Raw genomic sequence first — 16,750 nt, forward strand, 5'->3', positions numbered from 1 at the left:
AATCTCGGCTGTCTAATATTTTCGCACAGCTGCACAGTGGAGGCACTAGCGGAAAACACTGGGTGTGTGAATGATATTTAACAAAGATCTATAGTTTCAGCAGCGCTAACATTGGAGAGGGGCCCCCCTAATCATATTTCACTTAGGGCCCCATGAAGGCTTGGGCCGGCTCTGACACACACACACCATGTCGACAACAGAAGTAATGGAGGTATAGAGTAATCCAAGTGAGTTGATCTGGGTATATCTTGGGCAGATCTACAAGATTCCCTGGGATGCCACATTTGTCATGGAAAAGAGACATCTCTATCCACATGTATTTATTCTAACCGAAAGAAAAGAGTTCCGTCACTTCACACAGCACAATGCACAAGTCTGTTAACAGCGAGACATTATTAGAGTGTTGAGGTTGGTAGCACATGGGAAGTTATGGTGGTGAGTCTCTGATGAACAAGACAGATGTGAGTTGGGTCTATCAAACTGCTGACAGTGCAGATGACAAGACAGAAGGACACACAGAGAGAGAATGCTGTGTTCCCTACCCATCCTTCACCCCCCCCCCCCACACCCCCCCCCCCCACCCCCTCAACTGTCAGCTGCTGACAGAGGGGACGCAGGCTCCAGGGTTTTTGTGATGGCCCGCTGACAGACGTACTACTATTCAGCCCGTGCAGCGAGGGAAAATGGGTTTATGTGTGTGTTCTGTATGTGGGTATATGTACTTGACGTGTGTGGAAGACGACTGGCAGGACTTAATGCTTGTATTGAAGATTCGGGCTGCAAGTTCATTACAAAAAATAAATAAATAAAGATAAAGATATCTCAATGCCGCCGGGACTTTGCTCTTGGCCGTCAACCAAAATGCAAAGTGTCTCAGTGTGAGATGGGAGTACGCTGCTGTCAAGTCAATGCCCGCAACCACTACAGCTCTGAAATTCCTGGACACAAATGGTTATAGTGACAATAATACTTCAAGACCATATTACTTAATCTATCACAACATAGAGGCCACCTTTATACCACACATTGGGCGGTTTATGAGCTATTCAATAGAAGCACTGCAGTCTTATGCCTTGTTTCCACTGAGAAACACAGTTTGTTTGAGGAGGGCACTGCAACCACAGCACCTAATGGAAACAAGGCTTCATGTGAGCCAGCACAGCAGGCCTCACCTGGTAAATGCCAGAAACTGGAACACCAGCAGGTTCCCCTGTAGAGGGTCAGTGTCCTCCCGCTGGGGGTCAAAGTTCACGGGCTCAGTGGGGTCCAGGACGTCCGCCACCTGCCCACTACGGTCCACTATGTCTGGGAAGCCTGCAGAGAAGAGGTGGGCCAAGGAGCTCCTGGAGCTGACTGAAGAGGAACTAAAGGAGAAAGAAAAGAGTTGGGTTAGAGCAAGCTTCTTCCAGAGTAGTGTGAGCACACATCCATCATTCTCCGAGCTGAAAAGAGCTCAGCAGATGACGTTCCCCCATGCTTTACGAGCAGCAGGAGGTAATGTGTTTAGTCTCACTCGGGTGATTTGCGGTCGTAAATGAGGCAGAGAAAAAGGTTTGGATGTGAGAGGAATGGTTTAAAACTCAGTTCAGTTGATCTTGGATCAGTTCCATTTCTTCTCGCTCAAGAAGACATTGGTCTTTCAGGAGATAGTTTCAGTTTTACTCACTTCAACCTGTTCAACTGAAGCTGCCTTTTTTTAATACAGAAAAAAGCGGACTTAACACAGGACTAAATAAACACAATATGTGTGTGTGCACAATATAATAAAGAGTGCACGCAAATACATACATTATAGTAATAGTAATTGTTGCAATTGTTTTCCCAAAAGACATTGGCTTCGCAGTTTATTTTTTAAACATTTCATTTCAGTAAGACCTCTACGCCTGTCAAATGAAATTGAAGCTGACTTTGAGTACCTGGTTGGACCTGACTCAAAATACTGCTAAACAATGATTAGTACAGCACGGGCGTGTCAGCAGTATCATTCAAGCAGCGGCGCCACAAGAACACTTACAGGGGGAGAGGGAACAAGCGCCAAAGTGCTCCCTCAGGACATTCAAGCATAATTGGCAGTTATCTCTAATCATGGTGGCCACCTGTTTTTTTCCCCACAACTACGGAAACACTCATAACTTATACTTTCAACGCGGACACCAAACATTCTGGGTAGGATAAACACACAGTGCACAGATGGGCCCGGGCTAAAGTGCAAGCACTGGGGAAGAATGAACCATAATGTTTTGGCTTATCATGACAGTGATGCTGCCGGTTGTCCAGGTTGGTCAAAAACAGTCAAGCAAACAGCGTCGCACTTGTGAAAGAACGAAAACGGAACCTTGATCAAACTAATTAAAGGGATAGTGCGGTATTTTTGAAGTGGGGTTGTCTTTGGTAGGGGAGAGTGGCCTAAGTTGTGCCACTTTTTGCTCAACGTGATTTTAAAGTGAGACCTTGACAGTAAAGTCTCCAACTCAAATATGTACATATATTTCAGGGTGTTGTGCATCCCTGGCAATAAAAACTTTGGATGTGGAATAAACTGTTAAAGAAATATAGCTTTCCGAAAAAAAAGTTGTCTTGTGGCACAACTTGCCCCCGGTGTGGTGTAAGTTGTGCCGTTGGAGAGAATACCATGGGGTAAATTGTGCCATTGATATATATCTCATAAACTGTAATGCAAGACAAATCCATTAGACAATCACTTACTTACGGTTTATTTAAAGTAAATAAAGTAAATATTTTACAAAGATTGAAGGACAATTTTCTTAAACAAGGCCTAGCAGATCTAATGGTTTTACCTGCAAAGCTCACAATGACAAAGTCACCATCATCATCTTTCTGGCCATCTGAACCCTCATCAGTGGTGTCGTTAAGTGGAATGGAGATGTGACTCTCTTCTGAGCTACTGTAGACAATCACTTTCTTTTGGTGACCAGCGTATACAGCCATGCCAATGGCACAACTCTCAGAAATGTACTTTGCACTAGCTGCTCCGCCCTTGTAGAAACAAATGCCACCTGGCATATGCGATTCCCCCTCCATTTCTGCCTTTAAATCAAGGTTCAAAACCCATCTGTACAACCTGGCTTTTCCTCCCATTAACTATCTTACCTCTGCACTACTAGCTGTGTTTATATGTGGATGTCTGGGCTTTATGTCTTTTATTTTGGTTATTGTTATTTTACCTTCATTTTTTACCTACTGAATGCACTATGTTCAGCACTTTGGACAGTGCAAACTGTTATGTGCTTTTATAAATACATTTTACTTACTTACTTACTTATAACTCACCCCAGGCCCTCTGGCACAAATCACCCCAACCCCAGAATTTTGGATAATAAGCATGATGCAGCAGTTTAGGGCTGATATCGTGCTAACTATACACAAAGTGTAGCATACTAAAGCACTAAAACATGTGTCAAATGTTTTCAAACGTGTCTATAATTGTTCAGACACAATAATCAAAACACCTTGATCATGGAAATTTTACTTTGAAAGGCAAAAAACTGTTTTTTGAGCTTAAATGTGCTTATATCTTATTCCATGTTTCTCCCTTCTTTACAGGATGAGTTAAATGGATGGCTCTTCTTAGATATGTGGTCACATTTCCAATTTCTTCTATGGTTTTCTAGAAACAAGGGGTGGCACAACTTCCCCACCGGCACAACTTAGGCCACTCTCCCCTACTACTTGTACTGTCCACAGGGGGCCAGCAGAATGTTTTTTAGCAAATATATAAATGCCTACCTCAAAATAAATATCAGTTCAATTGTATACTGAATTTAAAAATGTTCTCACCGCTGATTTGCAGACCTATGCGCTACACAGCACTGGCAGACAGCCATTTATTTTGCTATTGTATTACTAAGCCGAGTGTATTATGCATCGGTGAAGTGCAGCATATCAGTCTGCAAATCAGCAGTGAAAAAATCCGACATTTTGTGAACAATTGAACGGATATTTATTTCTGAGTTAAGTATTTATATACGTGGGCGAAAAAGTGTTTTTCAGCCAGCCCCCTCTGAAACAGCAAAAAGGCTAACTTCTTAAAACTACCGCTCAGACAGTCATCTCCATAAGGAAACAGACTAACTATGCATAAGTAACCTCAAACAAAACCCACTATAAAAAAATACTGAACTATCCCTTTAAGGCAACAGTCCTATTGGCTTTTCTATGCAGATGTGTGAATTTCATGTTTTCCCCTCTCTCTTCCCCATCGCTCAAACTAACATCTTAATTAAGTTACAAAGAGGGGCTGGATCAGATATGCGCAGCAACTTCAATTAAACTTCTTAAGACGTCATGGTTTGTCTCGGAGCGAAGAGACAGAGTTGTTTCAGCTCACTGAACTGTAGAGCAAGAGGTTCTGGATCCAGATTGTGGGAACTATCTCCATTGCCAGCTGCTTATGTACAGACCCCTCTGCACTAATGCAATGCCTTGGTGCCGAGTTACTGTGACCATTATTTTTGGAGGGTGCGCTTTCTCCACCAAGCGTCCCCCCCTCGACAAGCCTGGTCCGCCATTATCAAATCCTCTTATCAAATCTATCATTAGCTGCAAAGTAAACTGTGAGGCCTAATTCATTGCATTCTATAAAAATCCTTTTCAAAACCTCTTGGCGGTTACAAAACAATGTTGAGACCATAATCCACAGAGCCAAGTTATGGCTGACAAAACCGTTTTTTTTTTTTTTTTTTTTTTAATTGGCTCTGAGCTGAATTCTCTTTACTTACTGACAACATCGCTCACTATAGTCACCCTCTGTGAAACACAAGCTGCCAATTAGTGAGCCGATCAATACCCCTTCTGTAGATCGCAAGACAGTGAACTGCTGTGGTAATGAAGGACTGTACTAGAGCTTACACACTGAGATACCGTGGCCGGATCCCACTGTAGCATGTTAGAAGGATCTTTTAAATTGGCTTCACTCAATATATTCTCCTATTCAAACACAAGGAACAAACTTACTCGTCCCTTGCAGCCATGAAGAGGTTAGGTTAATGCAAAGGAAACAATGTGTTACCAACTAAAGCTCCATATACATATAAATCAATCAAAGGAGGGACAGGTCCCCAAATGGTAGTAGTTTCATACATTTAGAATACACTAGAACAACCTGTCCTGTGCTGCCACGGAATTCGAGTCTGTATTCAGCAAATAGATTTTTGAAGGCTTACACATTGAGAGCCATCTATCTTTTATACTGGCCAGTGCTTACCATTGCACAAGTCACAGCTGGCCCCCTGTATTGCAATTAATGCTACAGCAGCTGGTTCCATCAGCAATATATAGGACAACATTTCCCTTACTTCTCATGGAGGATCAGGCAAAGTTTCTGCTTTCAGAGAGCAGAGAGTTCCAAGATATTGGATTCAGGACCTTTGGAAAACCTGCTCTAAATAATACAAATCAAATATGATAGCCGTGCAAGCAGGTGAGCAGGCACCAACAGGACACCACCACTTTCCAGCTAGACATACAGTACATATCAGTGTGTTAGCTACTGAGCTAACCAAAGCTAACCCCTTCCCCCCCTCCCCCTGTCAACAGGCTTCTGCTCTGGGCCCCGCGAAGCAGCAGGGAGGAGCTTGGGTGGAGCTTAAACCTGAGTCTTCTGTCTACAAAACAATACCAACAAATGTTACTAATACAGCCAGAGAGAGGAGGACTGTGCAGATAAACACACCACCACATATTATAGTGGGGCGGATGTGATCATTGAGAGGGATTATTTTTGTGTGACTGTATCATTTATTTTTTTCATTAAAATGTCACATAGTATGCCTTTACTTTTTTTACGTTCTAGAGACGGTTTGACTGGACTGTGTGGGCGTGGCCATATTTAATGTTCTCCATAGCGACAGTCATTGTTTTTATAGAATGTTCAGGCAGAGAAATGTTGTGATTGGTTCAAAATACCAGAGCATAGGGTTAGTCGGCCTGATCTAAACTAAATTCCTGTAAAGTTATCAAGCGTAAATAATTGACAAGATCTTTGATTTGGAATGATGAATATAGTTATACAGTTAGAAAGGATTTTTGTGGATAACAACATTATAAAACAGATCATTGCCCACGCCTGTTAGGAGACAATAGAGGGGGGTCTCACCTAGGCACATTCAAGCCCAGACTGATGACAGGAGCGTGGACAGGGGTAAAGGGCAGCTCCTGGAGTTGGACTCCATCGTCCTGAGATGAAGGTGACACATCCCCCTCACTCTGGAGGTCCACTTCCAGGTGGGCCATGTGGCTGACTCCCAAGTAGGCCTGGACCAAAGTGGGATGAAACAGACACAGGGAATGGTAAGACAGACAGACGCTGAAAAATGAAAAGGTAGTTTGAAGTCACCAGAAGTCATTAAGACAAACTACCTGCCATCCATTGAGTTCATATTCATAATAATACCGAATGACATATTGCTAATGTCTCTATCAAATTCTAAGTGTTATTACACTATCAGACAGCTGGAGATGGAATTGTCGGAACTGCATACTACTATGGCTGCTCCATGCCCACACTTACAGAAAAATACATGTTTTCAGGAAATAGAAGCCACAATTGTGTGTCACAGATCACACAAATAGCTTACCCTGTTCTATGTATGTTTGCTCAGTGCTAGCGAATGCCTGCATTGACTGTACTTTCACAAAATTCAAACATACTGTTTGTTTAGCCACCAATAGTTCTCTCTCAGTGTTCAACTCAGTATTGGAGCATTTTTCATTGCATTTATCAAGATAGTTTAGTTTAGTTTATTTGTTTATAGTTGTGTGGACAGTCCCCTTTGAGAAGGAGCAGCTTTAGCCTATTTGGCTAATTTCCAGCTGTAGTCCCCGGCCAGTTGTCAGTAGGCAACCTACAATACATGCAGGCCTGAGCAAGAAGGGGAACAAGACAAACAAACATATTGCACACAGTTGGAGCAAGAACAAACAGGCAAGCACAGATTATGGCTAAGATATCAAGGCAGTTCATGCAACAACAACACAAACACACAGGAGACAAGGGAAAATAGGCCACAAAGATCACATTGAAAGTACATAGGGCAGAACATGCAGGCAGGTAGCAGAGATGGAGCGGCAGCAACAATGACACATCAAACACACACATCACGTCTGACAGAAATTAATGTGTGCAGTTATAGTTGTCGGACAGCCATGTTTTAAGATGTGCTGTAAAGGTGGAATATGTATGTATATCATTGATAGTGGTAGGCAGTGAATTCCAATTTTGTGCCCTAACAGAAAATGATTGTTGACCAAATGTGCTTTTTCTAAATGGGATTAGAAGGTCACCCCGTGTGGTGCTTCTGGTGATCTGATTGCTGCTGTTACGTTGGATTATGAATGATTTTAAAGGAGGAGGAGCGGTGTTATGCAGAATTTTTGAAAACCAGTTTACGGTTATTTAATATAGTACAATGATGTGAGCTGTTAGGCTTCTGGTCCAACACTTTGAGTGTTCTCTTGTAAAGAGTTGCTAATGGCTTCAATGAAAAACTGTTAGTTTGTCCCCAGCTTGTCATACAGTATGTAAGATGTGACATAATCATGGCATCCATGTAAAGTTTGGCAACATTAAAAGTTAGGGAATTTCTAATATATTTAAAATTGGTTTAAACGCTGGTTTAATTGCTTTAAAAGAAAGAGTAGAATCAATGATAATGCCCAGATACTTAAATTGTGGCACAATACTTATGTTTTGACCTGATATTGTTATGTTCGACACGATGTTACATTGTCTTTTGGTAAAAAACATTCCTACGGTTTTATTAACATTAAGTTGGTGGCAGGAATGGTTTAGCCAATTAGTGATCTGGTCCATAGCTGTGGTGAGTTTAGCAGCAGCCAGATCTTTTGTTTTGGCATGCACATATACTACAGTGTCGTCTGCATACATTTGTATTTTGATATCAGGGCAAACCAACGGCAGATCATTAATATACAGACTGAACAAAAGCGGGCCAAGTATCGATCCTTGTGGTACCCCAGTGCATAAATTAAGAGCTGGTGAACGTTGATTATTCACAAAAACATGTTGACTTCTACCAGTTAAATATGACTCAATCCATTTGAGTGTTAAAGGTGAGAAGTTAAAAGCAGACAGTTTGGCAATAAGGACCTGATGGTTGACTGTGTCGAAAGCTTTACGAAGGTCTAAAAACACAGCCCCAACAACACCTCCCTTGTCGACCATTGCTCGGACCTCCTCTAAGAAAAAACAGTTAGCTGTTTCCGCAGAGTGGTGGGCCCTGAAGCCAAACTGCATGGGATAAGATAGAAGTAACTGTGTAAACCTGCAGGAAGCAACTTGTCCGGCTTGTAAATTACTTGGAAATAACAAATGCAAATCGGTGAGTGAGTCAGTGACATGTGGACTAGGGTTGCTGAAAATTCCCGGAATTGACCCTTTTCAATTCCCGGGAAAAAAGAGCCTCCTCCCGGGAGATCCCGGGAATTCCCGTTAAACCGGAAGTGCCTTTTTAATACTTTATTTTGTGCCCACGTACTCGGCCGAGTGGTTTATTGGGCACGTTATAGCCTCATATGCGCAGGGCAGACTGGATGCTAGCTCTAGAATGAACTAAGGGCATTAAAAGTTAAGTCATCTAAAGGCGTTTTCAGACGGGAGGAGACGTTCTGTCTGTGCACTCGACATGGACCGGCGGAGATAGGAGGCTCCGCGAGGAAACGCCGTGCGGTAACCATGGAAACAACTTTTGTTTACAACCCTGTGTCGCTGCTGTTAAATATCTACTCATATTGTTAACATTTGTTTAGTTAATAAGTGGATTAGTTATTCAGTTTGGTTTGGTTTAAATGTCTACTTTGTGGATTAGGTCTAGGTTTCACTTTAGTGTTTGGTGGAAGGAACGGGGCGAACAGCGATGCTCCAGCTGTTTCATCTCATTAGATTCATGTCGCTACTAGAGAAAGCAGCAAAAGAAACAGGCTGCTTTATGTTCATCATACAATCTTGACTTGAATACAGAAGAATGGTGAATATCACCATCTCATTGAGGAGAGAAAAGTAAAACACTGTTCAGCTGTGCCAGGCTGCCAGCGCGCGCGTGTGTGTGTGTGTGTGTGAGAGAGAGAGGAGCACAGACGAGCCAGTTTAGTTGTAGTGCAGCCGCTTGTCGCTCCGTCTGTAGAACTGCAGCTCTCTCTCTCTCCACTCGCATGTCAATAGCTGCGTTACAGACGTAACAAAAGTTTAGTGCGGCCGCTTGTCGCCACGTCTGTAGAACGGTAGTGCGTCTCTCTCACTCGCATGTCATTGAAAATGTATTACCAGACACGTCAAAAGCCTCCCTTCTGAAAAGGCCATGATGGCGAGAGTATATTTTATTAGTAAAGGCCACTATTAATGAATTAAAATAATTTAAAAAAAAAAAACGGGAGGACGGGTCCCGTGGCCAATTCCCGGTACTCCCGGACTGACTCATTTCGCGGGAATCCCGAAATCCCGGGACCCGTCCAGCAACCCTAATGTGGACCTCATTAAAGGTGAAGTAAGCGATTTATTTATGTTAATATAAGTGTTAAATTGCTCTTTATTCATACAGTGATCACTTATACAGTGTGCACGTTTCATAAAGCCGATCTCTCAGTCACTCGCTCTGCATGTAATCGGTAAATAAACTTTTCGGGGATCCCACTACTGATAACCAATCAGAAGAGAGAACGCTACAAACTGCCGGTGCACTTGCAGACCGACAGATGGGTGACTGTGTGCGCGCCTACAATGGCGGAGCAGGTAAAAATCCTTCCCAATGTCTGTTTTGATGGTTTTTATCATGTTTTATCACACTTATGGATCTGAGATGATGCTAGATAACTCGCTGCTTGAAGACCGCAGTGCATTAATGTGGTGACGTGGGGTCGAGGGAGGGGACTGCTAACTGCAGTCACTGACAGGAAGATAGCTAAAGTGACCATTCCGCTTACTGAACTTTTAAATCTGCTATGGGCCATTTAATTCCATATGGCTTCTGAGCAAAATCCACGAAAAAGTCGAAAAACCAACAATGTGTTAGTCCATCTCTCAAGTACTTTTCCATTCTCATACTCTGCCTGTGGCCCCAAACCCATTAGTGAAGCAGAGAAGATGCAAATCTTGAAAGTGCGTCAGACATACTTTGTTTAATTTCTTTAGAGAGAAAAAAGAACAAAAGTCTTCGTTAAAAGTGTTGAAAAAAATCAGATGGGCACTTAGTTTTTAGCATATGTTAAATGAACACGTGTAAATTGGACATGTTTGGGGAACTACTTGCTGCCGTAAATTAAAAAATTAAGTGCACTACTAAGTATTTAAGGCCACAAGACAGTGTATGTGGAACTGAGTCAGTATAAACTACAGAGCCCATGTTTCTAGTAATGAAGAGACAGATTGCAACTGTCTTGAATAACACCATTGACAGGCTTTGAAACAATTTATTGTTGACTTTGCTCACGGGATATGTGGACGAGAGAAATAAGAGGAATATAATTTAAAAGTTGAAGTTTTCTAATTAAACTATGAAATTCCATACTGATGTAGGAGAACTTGAGATTGTTAGCATTTGAATGAATTAATTCAAATTGATGGCTAGCATAGCTTCTAGTAAATGCTCAGCCAGTCCAACTGAACATACAAAGTTGTCAAGGGTTTGAAATTAGCTTTTCATTCAATGACATTTTCTATAATGCTAAATTTCATACTACTAGTGCAGTGCCCGTGGGAAGCAGTAGCTTATGCATGCTTAAATGTAAGCCGTTTATCAAAGTGGGAAACACAAACAGATGTAGCCTACACATAGGCAGTGTCACACAGTCATTGAAATGGCTGTCACATCGCTCGTCAATGTGACTTATGTTCTTTCTTTGATATTTGTTGCGCCATATAATCCTCTATTCTTTATGGGCAAAGCAGGTGGAAATGTTTTTTATTGGTAATTGCAGCTTGAAGGCAGCAGCATTTATCTTTGCAAACAAAATGAAGGGCATTTTTGCAACTTACATAGTCTTTAGCTCGTTTAGGTGTTAGTTTCTAACGAATTTAAAACATTCTGTGTAAGCGATCATGTTTACATTCACCGGTAGCAGAGTTATCCGAGACCGTGCTAGTTTAAATGGAAACCACTATTGACATGCTAACTGAAATTAGCGTCACTGTCGCGGAAGTGTTTAACTATACATTAACTCTATAACAGTGAAAATAGCGTAACGTGCGATCTTTACACTAAAGCGGACAGGTTTGGTGATGTCTGTGGAAAGGTTTAAGAACGTTTTGTTTGGAAAGTTGGGTGCATTGAATGAGGAAGTAACACCAGGCTGTGTCGGTCTGCTGTGTGTCCCGTTCGTAAATTCATGCTTTGGTCGCAGCGGCCAATCAAATCGGAGGGAGGTGGGGTTTAGCCGGAGACTACTTCATGCCCGTCGTTACTGTGGCCTTCAGTGCGCGCATGTATTCGCCGCCAGCATGGTATTCGCCGCCAGCATGATATTAATATGATAACTTCTACATATTTGGTCCAAAAAACCTAACAATAAATCAAGGATGCACACCTTCGTGCCGTGTGCAAGCCATATCCGGAAGCTCAGGCCGATCTGACTAACAGTCCGAGAGATATGCGAGCCACAGACACGCAGACAGACAGACAGACGATTATTGCTTTATAGATAGACAGACAGACAGACAGACAGACAGACAGACAGACAGACAGACAGACAGACATACAGATAGATAGATAGATAGATAGATAGATAGATAGATAGATAGATAGATAGATAGATAGATAGATAGATAGATAGATAGATAGATAGATAGATAGATAGATAGATAGATAGATAGATTATCAGTTGAAATCCATTTTATTCCCTGTTATGAGTCGGAGCATAACTTTTTTAACTTTAAATTGAACAAAAAGTGACAGTCAAGTTCTTATTTGAACTTGGGTAATAACTGAACTGGACAGAATTAAGAACTCCATTTCTAAGTGACGAGTTAGAAGCCAACCACTTGAAGTAGTCATACATTTAATTTGCAGTTCAGTTCTGGATTAATCAATTTATAATTCCCTGATATCTGCGTTCGCGTCTCTCAATCGCAATATCAACTCTCTAGAAAAACAAAAAAACAACTACTGTACAAATGGATCAATTCAACATTCTAGAATGAACAGTGAGAAACATCAATCCCCTCTTCAGTAGCATGAACAGACGTCCAGCTAGAGGGTTATTAGCTCAGATAATTAGCTACGGAATGCTAATGGTATAATTTTCCAGCAATGTTTTTCACTTTGATAAATGTGTGTGGCTCAGTTGGGCCTATCAGAGGACATGCATGGCCGTGGCACTATTGGGCTTTCCATCAAACACGCTTGTAATAACCCTCAAACCCAAAGTCATGCTGCAACATCTCTCGTGCATGTTCCCTCCTCTGATCAAACGGCTCTATAATAACCTGAGAGGCTGCCGACGCATAGTGTGGACTCAAAAGTAATGGCTTGATGCTGAACCTTGCTGCCACCGAGCCATAGTCTGTGGAATGACACATGAGTTACAGCTTTTTATAAGAGGCAGGTGTGTGTTCAGGTTATTCGACAAGGACAAATGGAGGTTTAGACAATAAATTCCCTGACAAGCTGATTTAATGACACAATGTATGAAAATAGAATGACAGAGAAAGTCACTTACTCAAAACTGAAAACGAATGGCCTGCAAAAAAGTCAAACGTCCTCATCCACAACTTTAAACCTGCAGTGTGTAGAATTTTGGGTATTATTTCCTAGCAGACTTCGTAGAAAATAATTATAATATCCATAAGTACGTTTAATTTAGTGCATAATAGCTGAATTTCTTTTTTAGAATTATTATTTTTTTCCTTAGAAAGGGTCTCATATATGTCCATATTTCTCCATACTTTGGACCAAGGCCTTGTCACCGCCATTTTGGAAGTGTCATAGTTGGAATGTCATCAGGTGCATTGTTTAAAATTTAGAATTGTTCTTGTCCTTGAAGGCCACTGTAGCTTCTGTTATTATTCGAAAGGGGTGGGGTTACCCAGGGAGCGTTGCATTCTAGAACTTTCTAGAACTTACTTGATGATGTCATATTACACACTGCACCTTTAATGTTAATGGTGCTGGTTACATTTCTAAAAAAATAATAGTACAGTGTCAGCAGCAGAGTACGAAACAAGCGACCATAATCAAGAGACTCTCACTTGAATTCAGGAAAAATCCAATGACCAATGACACAAGCTGTTCCTGGCTAACAGACTACTCCTTTTGTTGCTGTGGAAACACCACCGACATGTTGATTAATAAGATTTTTAAAAAGGGGCAGCATATGACTACGAACATTAATGTGTTTTGCTTTATAAAATAACATGATATACTCACAAATCCAGTTTGACAACGGCATTAAAAAATTATAATTGGCAAATCCTTTCGGAAAAACGTCCAGAGGGAGTTCAAATTACTATTCTAAGGGCGTGTTCATAACAGCTTTGTTTAGTGTTGCTTTAAACGAACCCTGGAGTGTTTAAGCCCTTGGTGTGGTTCATTTGGCTTGGTTTGAACACAGTCAGAGGCTCTGGTGGCCACACAACCGGACTCTGCAACGAATCATCTCTGGTGTGAACCCCATCCGCACTAACCATAGGAAGTGTAGTATTTAGAGCAGCTCCCAGGCTCTGGAACACCCTCCCCCAACATATCCATGACTCTGAGTCCCTCACCATCTTCCAATCCCACCTCAAGACCCATCTCTTCTCCTCTGCCTACCCCTAGATCACCCACCAACCCAAGCCCCATCAACTTTACATTTTCATTGTGTTTGTTTACTGTTGTGCTCCTATGTAAAGTGCTTTGAGTGCGAGAAAAGTGCTATATAAATTGAATATATTATTATTATTATTATTATTATTATTATTATTATTATTATTATTATTATTATTATTATTTATACATCATTTGGCCGTCTTTTTGGGAGTGCTGCAACAAAGTAAGGCCATTATTTAATGTTGATTGAGTCTCATTTTTAAAGCTTTTACAAACATGGATGTGTAGAGAAACGGGTATGACAGTGTGATGGCATCTGTTGTAAAAGGTTATACATACTGATATATCTGTAAACATATCATCAATACATACATTTTTAAGTTAATAGTTAATACCACTAAACTGGAATAACAACCATATTTTCTATTTGATATGCCTATGTAATATTTCACAGTATAAAGAAAGCCATTGCTTAATATTGAACCAAAAATGCTCTAGGGATTTTCTGAACCTTGACTACCAGTGTAGTCATAGACACATACAGAAATAGATACGTTGTTCTGACAGTTTCACTTTCCACAGCACAATTAAGTCCGTCTTTCAAAGACCTAAATGAATTGTACCTTTTTATAGCCATAGTGTGCCTGTAATTGTACAGTTTTTTTTCCAGTTAAGCCTGATCACACTCTTCCTGGATTATTCCCTCAATGTGATTCAGAGCTTAAACTATATGGATTTTGAGTATTGAATATGGGAGAAAGCTATTAAAGCTACTACTGTCTAGTTAGAATGTGAGCAAAGCGTTGAGGCGTACAAGCAGGTGGGCTGACCGGGACGGATGATAAATGAGAATGAACATTACATAATATAGACAGGCAAATGAAAAAAATTATTTGCTTCACACATCTTGAATGTTCCACATGATCTGTGACTACTCTAAAACTACAATTAAATCACAGTAACTGTGATTACAACTACATTTCTACAAATGCAGTCAAGGGCTGAATGAAAATAGATTGCATGGCCTATACACCACTTCAAAAAACTAAAGATAACTCAAGTTTATTTTGAGATTTGTATAATTTCTTTACCTGTTAACTTTAAAACATGTTAACTATTGTTATTTGTGTTGAAGCTAGTTAGTTAAATGATCACCAGACCTTTGCACACTACTTTTATTTGGACAGTTTTATATAAATATGAAATATGAGAAAATCTTGCAGGAATATTCAAGTTTTAAGTTTTTTTTAATAAACTACAAAATACAAATTATTGTTCCAAATAAAAGACGAAAATAATCAAATGCGATGAAGGTACAGAAGCCAACTATTTGTAGTCAATAATTGAATTTTGCAGAAATCGTGATATACAGTTATAACGTTACCGTGATATAAAATGACCGTGATAGAAGCTCACACACTTTTTTGTCGACTTTCAAATTGTGTACTCCATAGTGAACAATGTATCCATTCCTACCCCAGCCTATCAAATAATAGATACATTGACTTTTGGTAACGACCAAAAACATTAGTTATATGCACTTTGCAACCAATTTTTTTATATATATATATACAGGTGAAACTCGAAAAATTAGAATATCGTGCAAAAGTTCATTTATTTCAGTAATTCAACTTTATAGGTGAAAATAATATCTTATACAGACTCATTACATGCAAAATGAGATATGTGAAGCCTTTATTTTTTATAATTGTGATTATTATGGCTTACAGTTTATAAAAAACCCAAATTCAAAATCTCAGAAAATTAGAATATTACATAAAATCAATAAAAAAAGGATTTTAAATACAGAAATGTCGGCCCTCTAGAAAGTATAATCATGCATATGTACTAAGTACTTGGTTTGGGCCCCTTTTGCATGAATTATTGCCTAAATGCGGCGTGGCATGGATGCTATCAGCCTGTGGCACTGCTGAGGTGTTATGGAAGCCCAGGTTGCTTTGATGTGGCCTTCAGCTCGTCTGTATTGTTGGGTCTGGTGTGTATCATCTTCCTCTTGACAATAGTCCATAGTTTCTCTATGGAGTTCAGGTCAGGAGAGTTGTCTGGCCATTCATGCAGAGTAATACCATGGTCAGTCAACCAGTTACCAGTGGTTTATGGTACCGTGGGCACAGGGCCGGCCCTGACCAATTTGGCGCCCTAGGCAAGATTTTAGCTGGCGCCCCCCATTGCATTGCAGTCAGGTCCACCACTGTTCATACACTCACACAGAACTGGATAGGTTTGTCTTTGACATTTCATTTTATTTTAGATAGAAAATAACCCACAGAATAAAAAAACATATTACAAAACAAGTGACATAACATTAAAAAATTAATACAATATTACGATTTGCACAAAAAAATGCAGATGTTAACATTTAAAATTATAATCTATTAAAAGTATAGTTTAAATAAATCATAACTTTGCATTGAATATTATTCCACACAAAAGCTATATTACAAAATTAAATGACAGAGACCTCTGGTCTGTACTGCTATTTAACTTGATTCCAACAGAGAGCTGTCTACATTTAGATGTTAAGACCTCATCTTCATATCTCAACAAGCTCACCTCACCTTGCTACAGCCTGACTACTCTTGCCTTTGGGTCTATTGGTGAAGCCTTTATTCCTCATGCTGCAACACTGGGCTGTGCTAAGGTGGGGTAGATGCAGGACAGGTGGCTCAAAGTATTTCAAATGAAAACCTGAAGAGAAAAGAGAAGTATACATGTTGTTACATTATTTATATTAATACATGGTGAAAAACTTTAAAATGGAAAGTATATAAGATTAAACTCTTGTCTGTCATTAAAATGAAATGCAGTTTAGCATCCAACCAGAGTGAAGAGAAGCAGTAGCTAACTAATGGAAAGCTATAGGCCTAGGTAAGGTACAATCAAACGGAAAAGTTTGCTCCTGCTTTTTATTAAATCAGAATCAAGCCTTCTGATGATATCTCATGGCTTTATGT

At 40.3% G+C, this 16,750-nt stretch overlaps 1 protein-coding gene across 1 annotated transcript in view; it reads right to left on the reverse strand.

Moving 5' to 3' along the window:
- nphp4 (nephronophthisis 4) overlaps positions 1 to 16,750 on the reverse strand; it is a gene marked incomplete at both ends in the record, with an annotated part of 214,761 nt that overhangs the window by 72,659 nt on the left and 125,352 nt on the right. Inside the window, 2 exons of the mRNA XM_080030989.1 lie at positions 1,173 to 1,364; positions 6,116 to 6,273. Of these exons, the coding sequence (XP_079887115.1) occupies positions 1,173 to 1,364; positions 6,116 to 6,273 (350 nt within the window). The remainder of the gene's footprint in view (positions 1 to 1,172; positions 1,365 to 6,115; positions 6,274 to 16,750) is intronic.

Source organism: Ammodytes marinus, assembly GCF_949987685.1.
Source record: "Ammodytes marinus genome assembly, chromosome: 7".
NCBI classification, from domain to species: Eukaryota; Metazoa; Chordata; class Actinopteri; order Uranoscopiformes; family Ammodytidae; genus Ammodytes; species Ammodytes marinus.